This window comes from Ranitomeya imitator, chromosome 6, assembly GCF_032444005.1.
Source record: "Ranitomeya imitator isolate aRanImi1 chromosome 6, aRanImi1.pri, whole genome shotgun sequence".
NCBI classification, from domain to species: domain Eukaryota; kingdom Metazoa; phylum Chordata; class Amphibia; order Anura; family Dendrobatidae; genus Ranitomeya; species Ranitomeya imitator.
This window is the reverse complement of record NC_091287.1, coordinates 85,372,714-85,397,683: the sequence shown is the minus strand read 5'-3', so window position 1 is coordinate 85,397,683 and position 24,970 is coordinate 85,372,714. Positions and strand designations below refer to the sequence as shown.

General features: G+C 44.1%; 1 protein-coding gene across 1 annotated transcript; it reads left to right on the top strand.

The window, feature by feature from the left end:
- The first annotated feature begins 1,694 nt into the window (after window positions 1-1,694).
- Window positions 1,695-23,994, top strand: TOMM7 (translocase of outer mitochondrial membrane 7). The gene is made up of 3 exons (XM_069729831.1): window positions 1,695-1,863; window positions 13,190-13,238; window positions 23,338-23,994. The coding sequence occupies exons 1-3, from the start codon at window positions 1,761-1,763 to the stop codon at window positions 23,351-23,353; spliced, it is 168 nt and encodes a 55-aa protein (XP_069585932.1). The 5' UTR covers window positions 1,695-1,760; the 3' UTR covers window positions 23,354-23,994.
- Window positions 23,995-24,970: the final 976 nt, after the last annotated feature.

Genomic DNA, 24,970 nt, shown 5'->3' with positions numbered 1-24,970 from the left:
GGGGTATTATACTGTGTGTGGGGATATGTACTGTGGGGGTATTATACTGTGTGTAGGGGATGTACTGTGGGGGTATTATACTGTGTGTGGGGATATGTACTGTGGGGGTATTATACTGTGTGTGGGGATATGTACTGTGGGGGCATTATACTGTGTGTGGGGATATGTACTGTGGGGGTATTATACTGTGTGTAGGAGATGTACTGTTGGGGGCATTATGAGGTGTGTGAGAGATGTATTGTTGGGGTATTATACTGTGTGTGGGGATATGTACTGTGGGGGTATTATACTGTGTGTAGGGGATGTACTGTGGGGGTATTATACTGTGTGTAGGGGATGTACTGTTGGGGGCATTATGAGGTGTGTGAGAGATGTATTGTTGGGGTATTATACTCTGTATGGGGAGATGTACTGTTGGGGGTCTTATACTGTGTACGGGATGTACTGTTGGGAGAGCTGTGCTGTGTGTGGGGGGATGTACTGTTAGACATCAGACTATCTGTGGGGGCAAAGTAGGAGCCATAAATGGGAACTATACTGTGTGGGAACACTAATGGGCTTTACTAGGGGAATATTTCTATGGGGACACATGTAAAGGACTGGGAAAGGTTGGAGCACTGGTTTATAAAGAAGTTTGTTGCTTGTGTCCCATTTCTTAACCTTTAAAATTGGGAGAATTAGGGATGTGAAAACTGAAGTGTGAGCTCAGCATTACAGCAGAAAATGTGCAACATAAATTGGTCTCAAAATTCTCCAACACCGGCTGCTTTACCCTGGGGCCCCTTTACCCTGGGGCGGCTTTTCTCCAGGACAGCTTTTACCCAGGGCCTGCTTTCCTCCCGGAGTAGTTTTTCCACAGGGCCTGCTCTGTCCCCAGGGTGGCTTTTCCCCAGACCTGCTTTCCCCAGGGCCTGCTATTCTCCAGAGCCGCTGTTCCCAGGCCTGCTTTCCCCAGGGCCAATTTTCCCCAGGGCCTTTTCTCCTGAGCTGCTGTTTCCCAGGGCCGCTTTTCCCCAAAGCCACTTTTCCATAGGACCTATTTCCCCAGGGCGGTTTTTCCCCAGATCCACTTTTCCGTAGGACCTATTTCCCCAGGGCCGCTTTCCCCAGAGCCTCTTTTCCCCAGTGCCGCTTTCCCCAGAGCCTCTTTCCCCAGAGCCTCTTTTCCCCAGAGCCTCTTTCCCCAGAGCCTCTTTTCCCCAGAGCCTCTTTCCCCAGAGCCTCTTTTCCCCAGTGCCGCTTTTCTCCGGGGCCATTTTCCCCCAGTGCCACTATTCTCCGGGGGCCGTTTTTCCCCAATGCCACTATTCTCCGGGGCCGTTTTTCCCCAATGCCGCTATTCCCCGGGGGCCGTTTTTCCCCAGTGCCACTTTTCCCCAGAACCTCTTTTCCGATGAGCCTGGAATGGATGAGAGGGATCTTCTCCATTGACAAATTGAGCTGATTATACTAAGAAACACTGTAAATAAATATTTCTCAGTATATTGTTTATTCATTTTTAATCAATTCAATACATTTCGATCACAAATTCCAGTGAGCAGGAAATGCACGATGCTGTCCGCGCGCAGCTCACGAGTGGATACACAGTAGTATCGTGGGCTTTTTCCCTGCATGGACTTTCCACCCCGGAGCGCTAGGTGGCGCTGTAGCACAAGACATTGGCCGCGTCCTCTGCTCCTGTACCGCGGCGCCCGTGGTTGTGCAGGACTTCCGCTCCGGCCGCTTCCTTCCTGCTGTCTCCCGTGCCCTCTGCAGCAGCCATGCCTGAACTCAGCAAGGAAGCCAAGCAGCGCCTGCAGAAGGTGTTCAAGTGCGGACAGTTCACCATCCGCTGGGGCTTCATCCCCCTCGTCCTGTATTTAGGTCAGTAGTCACCTCTGTCTCCCCGCAGCTGCTGGGGAACTGTAAGTCCCAGCCTGCCTGTGTGCTGGCAGTGTCATACGCCGGTATCGGGCTCACATTTTCAACCATAAATATGGCCTGTGCCTTCTAATTCGCAGCAGTGCAGTAAAGCGAGACCCAGTGTTTTCCTATCCGGCCCTTCGGTGCAGTTGTGTTGATGGCTGCAGTCTGCTCTCCAGGTAATCTATGGAGGCTGCTAGGCCAGAGCCTCTGAGTGGGGGCGCTGCAGAGCCCAGTTCTGAGGTGATGTGTCCCCTGCACAGAGTATGGGGTTGTGGGTGTACTCAGCCCATAAAGCGCTAGGGTCAGTAGAAGACCCCACTGATCAGCTCTGCCGGTGACTGGATCTGGACAGTGCGGCTCAGTAGTGGCTTCTGCACAGAATTGCAGCTAATGTTCTCTACAGGAGTGATGCGGCCATCTTTACCTTGGGAGACTGTCATGTACCACATCTAGAGCGAGCCCCTCGAATAGTGCCATCCAGCTCCCACCTCCCCCACAGTAGTGACACCCAGAACCCCCATTTTCGGTATAATGACAGCTAACGGTTCCCCACAGGAATCGCACTGAGGCAGTGTACGTACACCCAGGGGTTCCCACCTTATCCTCATTCCCACCACACTATTGCATCCAGCTTCAAGGGAACCTGTCACCTGAATTTGGCAAGATTGCCTTGCACAGACGTGTACTACGGAGGACAGAGAATGAACTGCAATCCATTATTGCAGCCAGCATGCAGCCAGCGGGTAAGGACAGGGTGAATCAAACACCTGAAAACCGGTCCCGCCAAATTCAGGTGACAGGTTCCCTTTCAAGAACATTATCTGTCAATATCATCCTCTGTCCATATATATGCAGCCAGATCTGCTCTTCTGTGTGGAGCTACTCACAAATCATCATCTGGAGACCTGCTCTGCGTAGCTGTTTGCTAATGCACCAAGATGGCAGACAGCCGCGGGCCACACATCACTGATCCGCGGGCCACACATCACTGATCCGCGGGCCACACATCACTGATCCGCGGGCCACACATCACTGATCCGCGGGCCACACATCACTGATCCGCGGGCCACACATCACTGATCCGCGGGCCACACATCACTGATCCGCGGGCCACACATCACTGATCCGCGGGCCACACATCACTGATCCGCGAGCCACGTGGGGATCCCTGATCTGCACTTAGCAGCGGCCTCTACACAGTGAATGTAACATAAACAGGGTACCAGACAACCACATAATGCTTTAGATATTGCGTACAGTTACGCCATAGGGAACAAAGTTGCCCCACTCCATATAAACATAGAAGATCGAAGGAAACAGGAGTATTTAGGGTTAAAAAATAGTAATCTTTATTACAAAAACATATCAAGTCATATAAATATATTCCAAAAAGTGATACTAAAACCGGATGATGTGCCAGATCAATAGCGCCACCTATGCCCCAATAGTACATAATACATAGTGAGAGGTAAAGGGGAAAGTATGTTCCAAATAAAAAAAAAAAAATATCTATGTTCTGACCAAGTGGTCAAAAATGTGCAAATATGCAGCAGGAACAACACTCACCATAGGATAGATGGGGGAAGTGGCACTGGATCGCATCCAAGAGCGCCCCAACGTACGTTTCGCTTTTTAGTATGTCAGCTTTATCAAGGGGATGTTTTTGTAATAAAGCTTACTATTTTTTAACCCTAAATACTCCTGTTTCCTCCGATCTTCCACAGTGAATGTAACCAAGCTGTTCAGATTCATGTACATCCTGCCACTGGCAGAGCTGATAAAATGATCGGTGGGGTGCTGGCCATCCTAAGGATAGGTCTTTGGGACTTGACCCCTATAAAATCATACCTGTCATATACATTTTAGAAAAAAAAATGTGCTAATCACGGGGCTTTGGTGTGGCAAACAGCGCAATGCCCCCCTCAGTTTGCATACTGAGCACTTTGCCATATCTTCATTGACAGTTCTCAAGTGAGCAGGAGCCCAGTCTAGCGGCTATAGTGTCATTGCTGGCCGGTACCGAAGAGCATCCACAGAAAGGAGCCAGTGATGAGCGCGCACACTGACACCGCTGCAGTGTTAGGCAGTGCTTGCTTGAGTGCTGTCAACAAGATATGACAGTGGTCAGTGTGCATACTGAGTGGGAATAACAGTGCGCTGAGCCCTTAGCCATGATAAGGGTTCACAGAAGCCTCAATTTCATACATAACAAATCTTGTTTTTTTTCTGGAAACTAAACCAATGCAATCTGTACTACAGTTATGGTTTGTACAGACACCAAGTCATCTACATACAGGGATAGGTGGTTCAATTAGCATTTTGTGGATGACCGATTCCCTTTAACAAAGATCATGTTATCTGACAGATGATTCTTTATCCAGAAAGAAGTCAGCTGTGTTTAAAGGGAACCTGTCACCTTGAAAGTGTCGTCCAATCTGTAGACACCTTGTTATAGAGCAGAGGGAGACTGAGTAGATTGATATATAGTTTTGTGAGAGAAGATTCAGTGTAGCTTGTGTTTTCATCATTTAAACCTTTTTGGGACTTTCAGTCTTGTCGGTATTCTCACCTGTGACTGAAAGCTTTCACTGTATACACGTTCATGCACAGAAAGGTGTCAGTCACTGAAAGTCCCAGAAAGGTTTAAATGATGAAAACAGGTTATATTGTATTTATTCTCACACAACTATATATTAATCCACTCAGCTGCTCCTGCTCTTTAACACTGTGCCTGCAGATTATGTTCCCACAATGAGAATTTCCACACCTATTTAAATAGGGTTACTTTCATTTTTTTAATTAGTTTTTTTTGTTTAGTTTTTTAACTTGTTTGATGAAGCAACATTTCTCCTTTTTGTGTCATGCTTTAGCCCATTGACGACCTTTAACATATATATATACGTCATAGGTCGTGTCCCTGCACTTCATGCGGGCTCCAGTGCTGAGCTCACATGTTTTCCAGCACGTCCGCTGATTTGATCAGCTGTTATGTGCCCCTAACAGCCGCGGGTGGAATCGCGACCTACATGCGGCTGCTAACATGTTAAGTGCCGCTGTCAATCTCTGACAGCGGCATTTAACATGCTCACGCCAGAAGTGCGGTACGAACCCCGCCCAATGTTGCCTGTTTCACATGACCGCAGGTGATGGAATCGCTATGATTGGGGCACTGGAAGAGCATGCTTTATACTACGTGCTCCATTCTAACAAAGTTATGGTTCTACCCGATGTGGCAATGTATGGGGCACTGGCAATGCACATTTTTTTACACCTGTTTGCCCCCCTGCACGATGACACGCGTGGGGTTGGATGTCTGGGTATGTCCTAAATACTACAGGTGTGGCATCTATGCATCTATGCAGCTACATAACTGCTGCCTAGGTGCAATGGAATGTGACAGGTGAAGCCCCTGCACGCAGCTATAATAACTTACTTTGAATGTGCCGAGGCTTATCTAATGAGATATCGTTATCCTATACGAGACTATATGTTGCCTCACTGGTATTTGTATATCTGTAGGCTTACGGTGGTTCTGGGCACTTGCAATCCAATGCTCATAAGAGCCTGTAGTGCACCAACATGGGGCACGAAGACGCACATCAGCTCAAGTGTCCATGCGCTCATGACAACTCTGCCTGAGACCTGATGATGTGGTATGGGGGGAATGTTGCTGGGCCCCTCTGGCATCTTGATCTAAATGTGGCATTTGCTATGTACATTTTTGTGCCACTTTTCTGCTCCCCTGCGCGGTGGCACGCATGGGGTTAAAGGTGTCTGTCGGCACCCTGTATACAAAGTATGGTGATACACTACAGGCACAGAATTCTTGCTGCTTGGGTGCAATAACATGTCATGGATGGAGCTCATGTATGCAGCGAGCTCAATTTACTCTGTGGGGATACAATCTTGTGTAGTATCACAGGCCACCTCATAGTTATGTGCACCACTGTCCTTTTGCTATGTTTTTGTGCATTTAGAACTGAAACATTCATAAGTATTTGCAATACTCCACCAGGGGGCGCAGGGATGTACCAGCCCAAGCGTCTGTGCTCCCATTGCAACTGTGTTGGAGATCCGATGATGTGGGGTGGGCGGGGTGTTGCCAGGCGCCCTTGACAACCTGGTGTGACGAGACAATACACAGGAGATAAGCCTGTGCGCGCGGGTGCTGGCAGCTCTCCCTGGACGCTGGGGGAGGCACCTCCATGTTTCCTGACTACATGCTTCTCTGGTAAGCAGCACAGCTGCAGCTATTTCCTAAGTGATTAATTAGTATATTAGGACGCAGTACACTGACAGGAGTTACCCCTGACGAAGCCACTGAGTGTGGCGACACGCGTCGGGTCAGCGTACCCCCTGTCTCCACTCCCCAGGTGGTCCTGAGTGTGTCCAGCAGCCCTTGGCTCTATTTTACATGCCGTGATTGAGCTTTGGTCATCTAGCCCCAGAGGCTTTGGTAACTGTGTGCATGCCTCTTCAGCATGGGAGTCTCTGCAGCTTTGGCACATTGAGTCTCGTACTTACTCTGCTAATAGATTTATTAGTCTTTGAACCTGATTGTGCCCTCAGCTGGGCTGGTTATCTGCACCTCCATATGTATCTTTATTCATTTCTATGGCAATTGGGGTTCATGTCTAGATGACTCTTTTTTTTTTTTTTTTTTTTTTTTTTTTATGTGTTTGCACCATGGATACTGCCTTCACTATAACATGGTGCATCTAGGCAATGTGGATCTCCTTACAAGTCATTGTGACATATGCTGAATGTGGTAGCTATATGACTATTTGTGTACTTGCCATTTAGCTCTCTTTTTCAATATATTTTTTGTATGATAAAATAAGGTGCTGTTCACATAGACATCACACTCGGTAATAGTTAGGATTTTCTTTATATTTGTCATCTATTGATACTGGGGAGTTGGTTCATACAGGGGGATGGCTCTATTTTGGGCCTAAGTGTACCATGTATAGGTCACATGGATGACCAATGTTTTAAATGTTTTTAATGTGTGCTCTATGTGGTTTTCTGTGTCCGTTTATACACTTTTGAATAAAATTTGCCTTTTTTTACTTGATCCGTGCCTCCGGTGATCCCCGATTTTTGGTCTATTTCTTTCTCTTCTTTTTTGAAATGGTTCATATTATATAGACCTGGTTGGATCCCTTGGAATCTGTGGTGCCCCCTCTCTTTCTTATCATTGAATCGCTATGAGTGCCCCCCCCGGCTGCTGCTTGCCATCCTTCATTAATTGACGTGGATGACGCCTCCTGCGTCATCCATGTCCCCGTGCAACAACTCGCACCTGCGTTTAAATATCGAGTCGTGCCTGTGCAGCATGCTTTGCTCAACTGCGGGCAAAGCGAAAAAACAGAAATTTGGATGCACTGCGCATGTATTTCTGGCTCATGTATCGTAACTACTTCCATGAACCGGAAATATGTTTGCCAGCACATGCCCACTTCTGATTTTAGGCTTTGGCCGCATTTGGACAAGGGCAGCACGGTGGCGCAGTAGTTAGCACTGCAACCTTGCAGCGCTGGAGTCCTGGGTTTTAATCCCACCCAGGACAACATCTGCAAGGAGTTTGTATGTTCTCCCCGTGTTTGTGTGAGTTTCCTCCGGGTTCTCCGGTTTCCTCCCACATTCCAAAGACATACTGATAGGGAATTTAGATTGTGAGCCCCAATGGGGACAGCGATGATAATGTGTGCAAACTGTAAAGCGCTGCGGAATATGTTAGCGCTATATAAAAATAAAGATTATTATTAAAGCATACTGCGCAGGCGCAAGACGTGATATTGCTGTGCAGGCGCGAGAAGTCGCTCAGCGATGGATCACGCAGGAGGACGGTGAGCGGCAGTCGGGGCAAGGGATGGAGAGACCCGAAGCAACACTCATCAGATCAAGAAGATTACCATACAGCCCTAAAGAAACAAAAAAGGTTTTTCGGGGGTGTAAAGGGGGAATCGGAGGGTTATAAAAGGATTTAGGGAATGAAGTGCAGACGCTGAATTAGGTTATATTTTTAACTATGTCACAAAATTGGTGACAGGTTCCCTTTAATTCATCTCATACAGGCGTGCCAGACCTGTCATGTCACTCTCCATTAGGAGAAAACTTACCCATTAGATCCCAGTCTTAGCCTCTCACCCAGCCAAATCACATCACATACTTTGCACTGAGGAGGGGCAATACCCCAAAACACCGTATCTGCAAATTGAGATTCTGATGTGGCTTTTAAGTCATGTTGCAAGGCTCTTTAAAGGATCGATAGTGGCTTGTAGGATCTCTGCTTCCAACAGCTGGTATGAACGTTCGTAACCAATCTGACTAATGACCAACATGTACTAAAATTTTTATGTATTGTCACATCAGACGTTCACCAGGAGTTTTGATCAGTGGTGGACTAACCATCAGCATACTTGTCTGCCATTAGAGCCTTGTACATTTTCTGTGATAATACTTTGCTACATGCAGTGATGTAAGGCTGTGTGTACACGTAGCGTTTTTGCTGCGTTTTTTCAGTGCAGATTTGGCACAAAATCTGAAGGGTTTCCTGATGCCAGCAAAGTGAATAAGGATCCTGAAGTGTCATGCACATGTTGCTTATTTGTGACTTGCAGATATAAATCTACAGCATATCAACTCTTTTCAGCGTTTTTGCTGCAGATTTTATCCATACTAATGAATGGGGAAAAATCTGCACCAAAAACGCATGTAAAAAAAAAACCACAGCAAAAACACATGCTTTTCCTGCCAAGAGATGCAGAAGTTTCTTCACCAAATACGTAACGTTTGCACATCCCCTAACAATCCTGGTCTTGGCCCAGGTTCTGCATTTTGTATATAAATAATAGGGTCTGGATAACTCCTTTCCTTCTACTGGTGAGAAGAAGAGGCATCACTGATCCATCTACTTCCACCTACTGTCATGGAAAATCGAACTGGCTAGTAAGCGGGAAGGACTTTTCTTGCAGACGTCTGCAAAATGTGTTAGAATATAGAAGTGGTGAATGAAATGGAGAAATGGAAGTTTATATGAAGAATGAAAGTAATGAAAAGTGACCTTTTCCAACCAAGTAGTCCATGTATGTGTCTGCGATTGACAGCACCATGTACATATGGTAATACAGTTAGATTTGCAACGAATAAAGAGTTTACCTTCTGCAGAATGGTGAAATCGATCAAATCCTATGACCTGGTAATAGTGGGACATCAAGAGAATGTGCAAATTAATCCATGATGCCATCATGACTTACAAATGAGGTACACAGAAGGCATCATTGGACCTTCTCAGTAATGGGACTGTTTATTGGGGGATAGAGGGAGGTCAATCTCGACATTTTCTATATTTTTACACAAAATAGCAATATGTGGGGTTAACGCTCAAAAAGTAGCATGATTGTAATGTATTTCAGACTCCTTAGGCTTCTTTCACACTTCCGTCGGTACGGGGCCGTCACAAAGCGTCGGCGCGACATACCGACGGACGTTGTGAAAATTCGGCACAACGTGGGCAGCGGATGCAGTTGTTCATGTGTTGTGACTGTGACATAGCCGCGGCGTTGATCGGCCGGCGCGATCCATGAAGCCATGTTCCCTCTGCAATTTGTGTTTGATTAAGCAGAACTAAATAGACTATGTTGGTGAAGTGAGAAAAATATAGGCAAAAAATAAATTTATGGGATATAATAGCTAAAAATTGGCATCTGCATATGTATTCCCCCATTTGCGGTGAAGCCCCTAGAAATTTCTGGTGCAAGCAATTCCCTTTATAAGTCACAGTGAAAGGAAGTCCACCTGTGTGCAATGTGTCTCATATTCTGTCAGTATATACACACCTTTTCTGAAAGGCCACAAAGGCTGCAACGCCATTAAGCGATCTACACACAAGTCAAGAACAAAGTTGTTGAGAAGTACAAGTCAGGGTTGGGTTATAAGGGTACGTGCACACGTAGATGCAACCACTGTTTTTATAAATCTGCATTTAAAAAGCACTGCGTTTTACCTGTGGATTTACAGTGGATTTTATATGTTTTTGTGCAGATTCCACCTGCGGTTTTACACCTGCGGATTCCTATTATGGAGCAGGTGTAAACCGTTGAAGAATCCGCACAAAGAATGAACATGCTGCGGAATAAACAACGCAGCGTATCCGCACATTTTTTTTCCGCAGCATGTGCACTGCGGATTTTATTTTCCATAGGTTTACATGGTACTGTAAACTCATAGAAAACGGCTGTGAATCCGCAGCGTCAAAACCGCTGCGGATCCACAGCCAAATCCACAACGTGTGCACATACCCTAAAAAACAAAACCCAATCTCTGTTTATCCCCTGGAAAACCATCAAATCCATTATCAAAAGTAAAGAACATGGTACCACAACAACCCTGCCAAGGGAAGGCCACCCACCAAAACTCTCAGCCCGCCAAGAAGATCATTAATCAGAGAGGCAGCACAGAAACCCAACGTCACTGTGACGGAGCTGCAGAGTTCCCAAGCAGAGACTTGAGTATGTGTCCATACAGCCACAACATGTGGTACACTCTATAGAGGTGGGCTTTATGGAAGAGTGGGCAGAAAAAAGCCTTTACTTACACACAAAAATTGTAAGTCTTGTTTTGAGTTTGCCAAAAGACCTGTGGAGGCTCCCCAAATGTTTGGAGCAAGGTGCTCTGGTCAATATTGAACTTTTTAGCCAACAAGGTACATGCCATGTCTGGCGCCAATCCAGCACAGCTCATCACCCCAAGAAAACCATCCCCACAGTGAAACATGGTGGAAGCATCATGCTCTGGGAATATTTTTTTTCCAGCAGGGACAGGGAAAATGGTCCGAGTCGAGGAGAAGATGGATGGTGCGAAATACAGCGATATTTTTTAGCAGAACCTATTTGTCAATGATTTGAGACTGGGGCGGAGGTTCACCTTCCAAGAAGAAAATGATCCAATACTTTTGCAAGCCACTGTAGAATATTGTATAATTTTAGTTGGAGCTTTGTAAAAGGGATACCCCAGTGTGCAGATAATCACCCATGACTGAGGCCAGCAGGAGTTGTGCGGAGAGGCCCTTTGCATATGCGCCCGGCTGCTCCATTCAATCTGTGGCCCTCATGAAGATGGCCAAGTGCTGTCCTCTGCTGTCATTGGCACGCCCATAGGTACGGTAATCGCTCTGTAGGGTGCATGCTGCTTCATTCAACACTTCCTGGCCACAGTTGATCGGGGTCCAAGCTGTGGTGGGAGATAATGTTTTTGTGTAATCAGTGTTTGGCTTTGCATGAAAATCTCTTTTATTTCTTTACTTTCTAATATTTGGTGATGAAATACAGTATTCATAAATTACAGTTGTAAAACTGTATCTTGTGAGACTGACACCTATGTAAAAATGACCACTTATATAATGGATAATAGTTTCTGTAGACTGGAATACCCCTGTAAATGTGCATGTGGCAGCATTAAAGTACGGTAATTTCACGCTTTAGCAAGATAATTTATGGGTAGTTCATTTTTTACCAAACCAAAAAAAATTCAGAGGTTTCATTTTGAAAAGGTGATAATACCACACTTCATGCCTTCATTCCTGGCATATGCTTTTTCAGTTCTCTCGTGTATAAACCGTAAATTACCAGCATGACCAAGACAGAGTTGAGAAAAAAATTAAAACTGGATTATTTCCAAAAGGGTTACAAAAAAGCCATTTTTGCAGCCTTTGGACTCTTATCAGTCCACACTGGGGGCAATTGTATTCATATTAAGAGAACTAGAGCTCAGTTACCCCTCAGTCACACCTGAAGCTGGACTGCAAGCTCGCTGAGGGACCATGTTACATGTTGTGTACTGACGTCCATGGAGACGAGAAGGGTGGGAGCAGAGGGAGGCACAGATTGGTGTTGTTTTCTAGTAAGTGTTTATCCTAGAGCTGGATTCACCACTACCCTGTTCAGTACTGCTGTGTAATGTCCTGAATGCTGCTGCTTCTGAACATATGACACAAATAGACAAGAAAACAGGAATCCCTCAAGTCTCTGGTAATGTATAGGAGACATTATTGAGCCAGTGGTGGAGGCTACCTGCAAATACAAAGTTTTGAGAAAGCTCATACTCATACAGAGGAGAAAAATGCTGAGATACAAGTCAAATAAGGAGCAGTGTTTCAACAGTCGCCTGAAATGACTGGTACACTTGAATCCCGAGTCCATACTAAGGTTATGTTCGCATAGTGTGAATAATGAGTGGCATTGTGCTGCATAGCCATAAAGCAAGCTGCAAAACTGCAGGTGGCTTACAGCAGATTATGACCGCTCCACAGCAAGGAAGAGAAGGCGCATGTTGGTTACATCTTCCAGCCATACCTTTATTTCATAAGCGCACTGATCTGTATGGCAGAGCCGGGATAAAGTGCTTCCAGCCAACCGAGGCCAATCACACCGATGTAGACTATAGAGATCTAAGTGAAATTGAGTAGTACCATGCAGACAGTTTTAGGATTGTAACTGCCAGAAACCAGAAGGGGAGAGTTTTATTGATCTCTTAGACCAACCAGATTCTAGTGATGTGTCACCTACTTGGCTACTTGCTGTAATTTTGATAAAATGACTTCTCCATGTAGTTCACCATACTTCTGAGCTTCACCACAGGCTGGCCGCTTTCTGCCTATGCACAGAATACGCAGAAAGCTGCCAATAAGTGGTGTGAGTGGGGTTATACAGAGCTCGGCATTGGAGGACTGCTATCTGCAGCAGAGAAAACGGCCCAGTAAGTGATGCATCATGCAACTCTCAGATGGGGTAGTAACACATTTCCCGTCCCTATGTTACATCTGCTGGCCGGGCAGCGGGTGCAGCAGTACAGCCCAGATATATAATATTACTCTGTGAAGCTGCAGAAACACTCCAAACCTCTGGTAGAGTATAAGGATTCAAGCATCTAGAAGTTTAGAGTCTGCTAGAATACATGTTGTTTTTTGGGCCAACAATGTCCTACGAGAACTCTCACCAGGTATAACAACTTACTGTCATACTGTACATGATTGCTATACTCCCTGGGGACATACAGGAGGGATAGGAAAAGCTGACTAGTTATAAACTACTGATCAAGTACGGTATATTGGTTAGAAATGCTCAGATTTTGGCCAATCACATGACAAATAAGCACGTTAATCAGACGATTTGGCAAATAGTTTTGTCACATGTGCATTGAATAAGACATTTTGTGTCAGTGGGGTAGATTAGTTACAATTGTATCTTCTGTAAAATCTTATCGCCTATTTTTTTTTTTCTAGGTTTCAAGAGGGGAGCAGACCCCGGCATGCCTGAACCCAGCGTACTAAGGTAATGTAGTGCACAGCCGTGCATGTCACGTTGCAATATTTGCTAATATCACTCGTCGTGTTCTACTGATAAACCCAATAATGCCATTTGTTATGTTTACAGCTGTGGCGCTCAGTAGTGTGATGCTGGTATAAGAGCCTGGCCTGCTGCATGCGTAGAAAGTGTCAGCTGTATATTAAAGCTGCATTGACTGCATTACTGAAACATTGCGGTCTATTGTGTGAGTGAACAACACCATTTTAAGTGTCCCCCCCCCCAGTCGGACTTAAAGGGGTGGTTCGATATCTTTAATGCCCTTTCTAAATATCTATCTTGAAGCCCCTAACCACATTTGTAATTTGCTTTATTATAGCATTCCCTACATTGCGAATAGCTATAGTTATTTTTTTTCTTTTCAACCTGTGATGTTTCGTTTAAGAGGCGTCTCCAAATTGGACGTAACGCTAAGATGGCCCTGTAGTGACTTCTCCGCATGTTCTATCACCCCTTTCTGAAACATCTTTGTCTCTGTTGTCCCCAGATGACTTCCTGTTTTAGGGGTATGATGGAGAAGTGACCACACCTTCAGTGACTGCTGCAACACTTCATTTGTGTCTGTTGCACACATGTTCAGTGGCTGCAACTACAGTCCTTACTTCTATCTCCGCTATCCCTTTTTCTCTGAAATGACATGTTATCAGGGGACGGAGACAGAAGCAGGGTAAGTGACAGAAGCTGCTGGGCAATAACCTCTTAGGCACCATTGTTTTCCATGGGAAAATTTCAGACATGCACTGTTTTCAATAAGTAGATTTCAGGGCAAATACATGGCATTTGCTTTGTATGTCTACAGTTCTGGGGATCAGTAGAAATCATCATACCCTGAAGAGATTCTGCTGAATGTGTCTAGTTGAAAGAACTCACCACGCAGTCTCATCCAGCCATTGTTGGCTAAAGGGAATTGTCAAATACATGGTCACTTCTTTTTCTATTCTCTAATATTCTGAGTGTTGCCCAAAACTATAAAATGTAGGTGAAAATGTTGGTTTAGAAATATCCCTTTTATTTTTTTTATTCGATTTGTGCATTTATCAATTTGCAGAACCCATTTATTTGCATCAGGAACTTCCTTCCCTGCCTCTTCATTCGTCTCCACTGGAGGTTTCCCTGACCGCTGTTTTGGTTTTGCAAATTCAACTTGTAATTTCTAACAATAGCTGAAAGCTGCATTCACCGTGTCACAGAGGATGTTGCACAATGCAATTCTGTTATAACACATCCTATTCAACATCTAATATCCCTTTTAAATGGAAACTCAAACATTTCACAAGATGTCAACAAATGACTTTTTTCCTTCAGATTTTCCATTGAGGGTATGTCCCCACGGTCAGTAATGGGCAGCGCTTTGGACAAGACATGTCCTCTGCATCCACAGCGCTGCCGGCTATTGAACCTAGGTAATTCAGCATGTGTTCATTGAACCGTGCGGATTCACCGCTTCCAATACATTGTACGGGTGAGATCTATCTTGCGGAGACTCGTCGTAATCGTCTCGTCTTTTATCTGTCTTAATAGATTTGGAGCATTTTCATCTGTCTTAAAGTCAGAAAATAAAGTTTACTCCTTTCAAGTTCTGGCTTTAGTATTAATACATATGTCTAACATTGATGTCTATGCTCTCACCTAAACATTGGCACTTTGAATTCTTGGTAGGCACTGTGTACAAAGTAGAGTCTGTGCAGTTTGTGACTTGGATTACTCGCTGCCTATATGCTGAACATAGCCATAGACTTCTAGAGCAGGGGTCCCCAACTCCAGTCCTCAAGGCCCACCAACATGTCATGTTTTCAGGATTTCCTTAGTCTTGCCCAGGTAATAATTGCATCACCTGTGCAATGCAAAGGAAATCCTGAAAACATGACCTGTTGGTGGGCCTTGAGGACTGGAGTTGGGGACCCCTGTTCTAGAGGACTAAACAACCAGAGGAGCAGAAAAACCACGGCTCCCACTGAAATGTTTATTGTTGTCCAATTATCTAAATGTGTTAACGGTTCATCAAGAAACAGCACATAGTCTATGGCAGTTTCCGATATCGCGCATTCTCACTGCCAGCCGGTCGATAGTGTCCTTATGCCATCATTAGTAGATACAAAAGAAAAGGCAGATCACAAAATTATAAAATTAGAAATAAGTGCAGCCTATAAAAAAGCACTTCTTGTCTTAGAGGTGGACACTGCAGACCCTCACACCGCACGCTTCCGCACATCTCTATCCAGATGACTGATGAAGGTCAGGTATTGACCGAAAGGTCTCTTAATTTTCTGGAATTTCTTTATTCAATAAATAAGTTCTTGAATACACCTTTATGAGTGCCAAGTATTTCTACATTGATTTAGTTATCCTACTTGTGCACCATCAGAATTCCAGAAGTGCCATGTTTTCCTAATTACTATAAGAAAGCAGACGAGTCGTTGATCCCATACACAAGTCTTTTCACATGCAGCCATACAAAATGATCAGTGCCCACATGTATAATCTCCCATCGGAGCAATATCTCGAAACTATCTGCTCTTAAATTGTTGATGCCTCCTTTCTGTAACCAGTTTCATTTCTACACTTTTTGAAAAAACTGTTAATTTAACATTTCTGTGTGTATCACTAGTGATCGTTAATTGCAGTGTACTGATACATTTTGTTAGCATACAATACAGACCAAAAGTTTGGACACACCTCATTTAAAGATTTTTCTATATTTTCATGACTGAAGGCATCAAAACTATGAATTAACACATGTGGAATTATATACTTAACAAAAAAAGTGTGAAACAACTGAAATTATGTCTTATATTTTAGGTTCTTCAAAGTAGCCACCTTTTGCTTTGATGACTGCTTTGCACACTCTTGGCATTCTCTTGATGAGCTTCAAGAGGTAGTCACCGGGAATGGTCTTCCAACAATCTTGAAGGAGTTCCCAGAGATTTTTAGCACTTGTTGGCCCTTTTGCCTTCACTCTGTGGTCCAGCTCACCACAAACCATCTCGATTGGGTTCAGGTCTGGTGACTGTGGAGGCCAGGTCATCTGGCGTAGCACCCCATCACTCTCCTTCTTGGTCAAATAGCCCTTACACAGCCTGGAGGTGTGTTTGCGGTCATTGTCCTGTTAAAAAATAAATGATGGTCCAACTAAACGCAAACCGGATGGAATAGCATGCCGCTGCAAGATGCTGTGGTAGCCATGCTGGTTCATTATGCCTTCAATTTTGAATAAATCCCCAACAGTGTCACCAGGAAAGCACCCCCACACCATCACACTTCCTCCTCCGTGCTTCACGGTGGGAGCCAGGCATGTAGAGTCCATCCGTTCACCTTTTCTGCATCGCACAAAGACAAGGTGGTTGGAACCAAAGATCTCAAATTTGGACTCCTCAGACCAAAGCACAGATTTCCACTGGTCTAACGTCCATTCCTTGTGTTCTTTAGCCCAAACAAGTCTCTTCTGCTTGTTGCCTGTCCTTAGCAGTGGTTTCCTAGCAGCTATTTTACCATGAAGACCTGCTGAACAAAGTCTCCTCTTAACAGTTGTTGTAGAGATGTGTCTGCTGCCAGAACTGTGTGTGGCATTGACCTGGTCTCTAATCTGAGTTGCTGTTAACTGCGATTTCTGAGCCTGGTGACTCAGAAGCAGAGGTGACTCTTGGTCTTCCTTTCCTGGGGCGGTCCTCATGTGAGCCAGTTTATTTGTAGTGCTTGATGGGTTTTGCTACTGCCCTTGGTGACACTTTCAAAGTTTTCCCAATTTTTCGGACTGACTGACCTTCATTTCTTAAAGTAATGAAGGCCACTCGTTTTTCTTTACTTAGCTGCTTTTTTCTTGCCATAATACAAATTCTAACAGTCTATTCAGTAGGACTATCAGCTGTGTATCCACCAGACTTCTGCACAACACAACTGATGGTCCCAACCCCATTTATAAGGCAAGAAATCCCACTTATTAAACCTGACAGGGCACACCTGTGAAGTGAAAACCATTCCCGGTGAATACCTCTTGAAGCTCATCAAGAGAATGCCAAGAGTGTGCAAAGCAGTCATTAAAGCAAAAGGTGGCTACTTTGAAGAACCTAGAATATAAGACATAATTTCAGTTGTTTCACACTTCTTTTTAAGTATATAATTCCACATGTGTTAATTCGTAGTTTTGATGCCTTCAGTGTGAATGTACAATTTTCATAGTCATGAAAATACAGAAAAATCTTTAAATGAGAAGGTGTCCAAACTTTTGGTCTGTACTGTACATTTGTACACTGGCCAGGACACATGTGTCTTTTATTAATACTACAGGGGGTGCTGGCGTTGTCCATATACACTACCATTCCAAAGTTTAGGGTCACTTCGAAATTTCCTTATTTTTTAATGAAAACCACAGTTTTTTTTCAATTGAAGCTAACATTAAATGATTCAGAAATACACTCTATACATTGTTAATATGACTATTCTCGCTGCAGAAGACTGGTTTGTAATTCAATATCTTCATAGGTGTATAGAGGCTCATTTCCAACAACCATCACTCCAGTGTTATTATGGTACATTTGTGTTTGCTAACTGTTTTAGAAGGTTAATAGATGGTTAGAATACCCTCGAAAACCCTTGTGCAAGTATGTTAGCACAGCTGAAAACAGTTTGGCTGCTTAGAGAACCTATAAACCTGACCTTCCTTTGAGGTAGTTGAGAATCTGGAGCATTACATTTGTTTGTTCAATTAAACTCTCAAAATGGCCAGAAAAAAAAAGAACTTTCATGTGAAACTCGACAGTCTATTCTTGTTCTTAGAAATGAAGTCTATACCATGTGAGAAATTGCCAAGAAACTGAAGATTTCCTACAACGGTGTGTACTACTCCCTTCAGAGGAGAGCACAAACAGGCTCTAACCAGAGTAGAAATGGAAGTGGGAAGCCCGGCTGCACAACTTAGCAACAAGACAAGTACATTAGAGTCTGTAGTTTGAGAAATTGACTCCTCACAGGTCCTCAACTGGCAGCTTCATTAAATAGTACACGCAAAACGCCAGTGTCAACGTCTACAGTCTCCTTGCCTGAGGAGGTGGTGATGGCGAACTCAGTCGAGGTGTTCAAGAGAGGCCTGGATGTCTTCCTGGAGCATAACAATATTGTATCTTACAGTTATTAGGTTCTTTAGAAGGACGTAGATCTGGGGATTTATTCTGACGGATTATAGGCTGAACTGGATGGACAAATGTATTTTTTCAGCCTTGCTAACTATGTTACTGTGGTAGGCTGACCACGCGTATGTGACCTACAGTAGATCTCATGTCAGTTGACATTTGTAAGATTCTATAGCAGGGCTTTGGTATTCATCAAAATAAGGGGACACTACAGAACTTTTACATGCAGAAGTGGCCACACTTTAAGTAGGCTGCCTGGCTGAATAAATATTTCTTGCCGTTTTTTTTTTTTTTATTTAACTGCATGTTTTATCGCCGAATTGGTGTCTTTCGAAAAAGTAAAAAAAACCTCCAGAATATGAAAGACCCAAGTACGCCATTCAAATGCGTAGTTAAAAAAAACAAACCTTTTTTCTACCTTTTACTACAGCAGCAAGAATTGTTTATCTAGCCTGCAGTCTGTTTAAAGTGTTGTGTTTTTTTTTATTGTGAATTTTATCTTGGAGATATCTCGCCACAAGGCATCAGCGGCTATTATTTTGAAGGAGGTGCCCCATATTTTATCTATTTGAGCAATACTATTTTTTTATATATTTTTCTCTCTTTGTGTCACCCTATTGTGCACACTTTCTTTCACTGTTGTACATCCAGAAATTGTCACTTGGCATATGCCTAAGTAGTATGTGCCATCCTACAAAAGATACGATTATTATGCACTCTACGTTTTTTTCTTTATTGTGTCCAGACTACACATTTGGAAATGTGTTGAAAATAGTTCTAGCATAAAACTGGTGGACACCACAAATACCGTCCCACCATGCTTTTTTTTATGCACACACTTGTGCATTTTTTTTTGTACTTGCTTTCAAGACTATGTAGAATACAATTAACATTAGGAAACATTTGGAGCTTGTGAGAAGGATTGCGTGTTGTATAAACTATTCCTTTGACAACATGGAAATATACGGTAACCCCAAGTCCAGGAGCAGTTGGAAACTCCATTTTGCAGTAAGAACTGCAGTTTTGATTTTTCCTTTTAAAAGGTAAGGAGGGGAACTTAAATCCTATAAAATTGAACTGTAATGATGTTAGAGGCTTCTCCGCTTTTGCGCCACACTTTTTTTTTTTTTATAGAGCTTTTCCTTTTCTTAAGTCGTAAACTGATTTCGTAAAATTCCCATATTTCACATTAAAAGACCATTCACTGCTCTCATCTATTGCCTGAGGGGGGGGGGGGGGGGGGGGCACTGTGTCTTTCTTTGGAATTAATGGACAGGAAATATGTAGGACACCAACTCCCACCATAATCCTAACTGTATCTCTCACATCTCGAAGTCTGAACTTTAGTTTGTGGATGTCGTTTATAACTTTAGCGCTTGTATATCACAAGAAACAATCTGGCTTTTGGCTTGTGTAATGCGGGAAGTCAAATTGTTTTAGTTACAAGACATTCTTCCTCATGAATAATTGCATTACGCTTGAAGCATCTGCATCTCAAGGCCCTCCATACACATTAGACTAATGTCGGCCGACTCTAATATCCACGGGTTCAGCCAACATTCCAATGTGTATGGGGACAAAACCTCCGATTGTTGAGGAAGATGTCGATTGGATATGTCAGTTTTCTGACTGCTGATCATATTGTTCACCCGGAAATAAGCCGGCGGCCAACATGTCAGGCATTGGCTTTTCATAAAGAACACAGGAGCCATCGGCTGAGTGATCGCTCCTGTGTATGGGAGAGTCAGTTGATATGGCTGTCAGTAGGACTGTGTACCGACAGTTATCTAACGTTTATGGGGGCCTTTAGAACACTTCCCTGAAGGTCAGAAGAACATGCATTCTCGTGTGAGATGTAATGATCGACAGCTCTGGTCTCAGCCCTGATCTCTGAATTTCGTGTAGAGTAGAGCAGAGTGTAATTACAAGCACCTCTAGCTTTCATATTGAGGGAGTACAGCAGAGCTAAATGTGATTACAAACAATACTGCATACTGCAGCTCTTACTTCACAACACTGTCATCTCTGCCCCATACTGACTGCTCTTAGATGAAAGCTGGAGGTACTTGTAATCACACTCATCTCTGCGCTGTACCACACAGTAGCTGCAGAGATCAGGGAGGTCTATGATTACATTTCACATGAAAATGCATGTTCTACTTGCCTTCTGGGGGCATGATGCCTCCTGTTTATGATTGTTCAACATCATGTAGTGGAAAAAAGTGCATGCCCCCAAAGATGAATCTCTGGCAACACCCCCTTGAACTTGTATATTAATCTAAACTTTACAAGCGAATATCATGAATGTACGGTAAGTCTATGAGAGCCAGGACAACGCTCTTGTATACTTAAATTGTGAACTTGTGACTGTTAGGCCGGGATCACACATGCAAGAAATACGTCCGAGTCTTGCATGGTAATATCCGGCATTGCCGCCGTCACTCAGGAGCGGAGAGTGCGGCCGCATAGCAACACATGCAGCTGCACGCTCCACTCCAGAGAGACGGTGGCAGCGCCGGGTATTACCATGCGAGACTCGGACGTATTTCTCGCATGTGTGATCCTGGCCTTAGGTTTGACTTCAGGTCAGTCAGAGGAGCTCCGGTCACAAGATGGCATAACAGGACCGGGAACAGCTGAAAATAATGGGTGACAAGTATTTTTCTAGGGGCAGGGAACTCTGGCGGTAAAATAAAAGTGGTGGTTTGTTGCTTTAAAATAAATCTTTACTATTGGTACCAATTTAGACTGATTTAAAATGAATTAACATTGATGGCCTATTTTAGGGTATAGAGTAAGACATCAAAGTGTGATCAATTGAAAAGCGCCACATAGTTTAAAATGACTCTCCACACCTTCACCCTATGCTCACCCTATGACTGAAAAATAATCAGGCGTTATTCATGGACAGTAACCCTACCTGGTGCGCCCTCTATTTGCTTCTCATACCTTCCTTTGCACAGACCAGCTTTTCTTTCGTACTTTCAAAATGGCCACGTAGTGACATGGGGAGTGTTAAGTCTGAACCACGCCTCCTTCTGCCTTTCCTGTGCTTTGGGCTAGGAAATGCAGGAGAGGCATGGCGTATGCTTAGCACTGCGCTCCTCATGTCACTGCAGCAGCCACTTTGGAAGCAGGATGAAAAACTCCGAACCGAGCAGACGGGGCAGCCGGAATTAAACGAAGGGCACCAGAAAGGATGACTCTCCAAGATAAATTTCTGGTCACTTTTCAGGAACCGCGTGGAAGGTCGCTTTAATATTGCTGTTACTCAGTACCGTTATAAAGTTCTGATGGGGTTGGAGGCACTGATCAATCAATGATGGCCTATTCTAGGATATAAATGTTGATTCCTGTAGAAACTGCCTCATGAGCCTTTTCCAAATATACACCGATTTACATTTTGCGCAGGAACTGGAAAAAAGGCAGAGGACAAAGCCTGTATCACTTCCCTCTACACATCCATAGATAAGGTCCATAAATTCTGAGCAATATTGCAGCGTCATGGCAGGCCAACATTGGAAATGGTTTTCCCTAGTGCTGGATTTCTGGGTATTCTGCATCACTGGATGCCGGGATAGAGGTGCATCATGGTACTAGATGTAGGTTTATGGCGCGTTCTCTTCAAGACCGTCTCACCAGGGCCATAATTATGTCATTATTTGCCAGCTTCCTCATAACTGGTTACAAAATACGGAATTTTAAAAGTAAGCCAGGCTTTCTGCAACGAGAAGGGAACCTCTCCGCATTATTTACATTTAGCCATGACCTCATTATAGTGAGTGGTTTTGCATGAGTTTTTGCTGAGGATCTCTTTTTTTCAGAAAACCCCACAACAAACAGAAGTAAATGGAATCCCTTGATTTGTAATGTCACTTTTAAAGAGAAGTGAAGGGGAATTTGATTCCGAAGCTGCCGATTTGCTGATGTCACATTGTTTTACGAATATTGCATTGAAACCCTTAAAATCTTTCTCTATTATGACGAGAACTTGTGTAGGTAGCACTTTTATGTCTCATTTAGACGAACGTGTTAATCGTCCATATGCAAAACTGGTATCATTTTGACGGCAAACTGAGCAATGCAGCCAATGTGCTAGATCACAAGGACGATGGTCGGCACTTGTAAAATTCAGCATGTCCTACTCTGCTCTGTATTCTGAATCAGACTCGCCCATTATAAGTCAACTAGATGGTGGCCCGATTCTAACGCAGCGGGTGTTCTAGAATATGCATGTCCACGTAGTATATTGCACAGCCCACATAGTATATTGCACAGCCCGCGTAGTATATTGCACAGCCCGCGTAGTATATTGCACAGCCACGTATGTCACAGGTTAAAAAAAATAAACATATACTCACCTTCCGAGGGCCGCTTGTAGTTCGGTCACATGACCGTGATGTCATGGCAGGTCCTTCTCCCATACACGACACTGGAACCTGCCGCTTGCATGGAGCGGTCACCGGAGCGTCGCGAAAGGTGAGTATATAATGATATATTTTTTTTTTTTTATTATTATTATTATTATTTTTAACATGAGATGTTTTTACTATTGACACTGCATAGGCAGCATCAATAGTAAAAACTTGGTCACACAGGGTTAATAGCGGTGGTAACGGAGTGAGTTACCCGCGGCTTAACGCGGTCCATTACCGCTGGCATTAACCCTGTGTGAGTGGTGACTGCGGGGAGTATGGAGCGGGCGCTGACTGCAGGGGAGGGACTAATCGGACTGTGGCCGTCGCTGATTGGTCACGGCAGCCATGACAGGCAGCTGGCGAGACCAATCAGCGACTTGGATTCCATGACAGACAGAGGCCGCAACCAATGAATATCTATGACAGACAGAAAGACGGAAGTGACCCTTAGACAATTATATAGTAGATGGGGGCTTAAACGACCGATCATACATAATAACAATACATTATGTTCTCTTTTAGTTTATTATGGGGATGAAGACTTTGGCATCACAGACACCTGAAGCATGAAAACCAAGAACCGAAGAGGAAAGTGAACACCAATGACCAATATAAACTGTGGGCGATTCTACTGACTTACATGACCTGGAGCTGTGACTTGGCTTCGTACAAGTTATTTTCATGCAGTAAAGTGTCCGCGATGAAGTAGCTGAAGTGTGAAAACTTTTTTTTTTCTTTTTATATAGTAATTTAAACATTTTATCCCCTGCTGTACATTTCTTTCTAAATGTAGCCTTGAGCGTTGTATTGTAATTCTGAATAGTAATAAAGAATGCCAGTCTTGCAGGAATAATGCTATATGCAAAAAAAAAAAAAAAAGGGAGACGTTCCCAAGTGAAACACAATTAGATTAAGAGAAGAGAAATATATCTGTGCTCACCTGTGTTTCTATAAAGCATCACACAATTCTGTATTCGCTGGCTGCCCCTGTATCTGAATCTCCCTGTATTGGGGTACTGCTGGTAATGCAGATGAATTCCAGTAGTAGTTCTGCCAGGCGCTGTCCGCACGTATTACCGTATCAGAATGTGTAGAGCTTTATTCTTTTCTCAAATTAGCATCTTTCTTAGTTACAAAAAAGTAAAACAAATGACTTCAATAAAGTATTAAAATTGCTAAGCTAACGCGTTTTACACTATGAACCAATGTCTTCATCAGGTAAAAAGCACCATGTTGAAAGAATAACTTATATTCACACACAATATGTCTGTACCTTCAAGCAGCCAAGTCTTACAAGTAAGATATTGGAGGAGCTACCACTACATTTAGCTGTATAATCTGTATAAGTTATGAAATGATCTAACATACCATATATACTAGAGTATAAGCCGAGATTTTCAGCCCACCTTTTTGGAGCTGAAAGTCCCCCTCTCGGCTTATACTCGAGTCATACCCAGGGGTCGGCAGGTGAGGGGGAGCTGGGGCTGTCTAATTATACTTGCCTACTCCTGGCGCGGTCCCTGGCTTCCCCGGCAGCTTCTTCCTGTACTGAGCGGTCACATGGTACTGCTCATTACAGTAATGAATATGCGGCTCCACCTCCCATAGGGGTGGAGCCACATATTCATTACTGTAATGAGCGGTAACGGTGACCGCTCAGTACAGGATGAAGCTGTGGCGTCGGGGAAGCAGGGACTGCACTGCATCAGGAGCAGGTGAGTATAATGGGGAGCGCAGCGCTGCGCGATCTTCACCTGCTCCTCGTTCCGGGCGCCGCTCCGTCTTCAGCAGTGACGCTCAGGTCAGAGGGCGCGGTGACGTGGTTAGTGCGCGCCCTCTGCCTGACCGTCAGTGCAGAAGACGCTGAAGATGGAGTGGCGCCAGAACGAAGTCAGGTGAATATTGAAAGTGCCGGGGGCCTGAGCGACGGAGAGGGGAGTATGATTTTTTTTTTTTATCGCAGCAACAGCAAATGGGGCAATTGTCTGTATGGAGCATCTTATGGGACCATAACGTTTGTGCAGCACTGTATGGGGCAAGTGTCTGCATGGAGCATCTATGGGGCCATAACGTTTGTGCAGCACTATATGGGGCAAGTGTCTGTATGAAGCATCTTATGGGGCCATAATTAACATTTGTGGAGCATTACGGTATA

Excerpts from the sequence above, each read along its gene's own strand:
- TOMM7 (XM_069729831.1), top strand. The coding sequence starts at position 1,761 with ATGCCTGAACTCAGCAAGGAAGCCAAGCAGCGCCTGCAGAAGGTGTTC. Across the intron at positions 1,864-13,189 it reads CCCCCTCGTCCTGTATTTAG|GTTTCAAGAGGGGAGCAGAC; the intron begins GTCAGTAGTCAC and ends TTTTTTTTCTAG.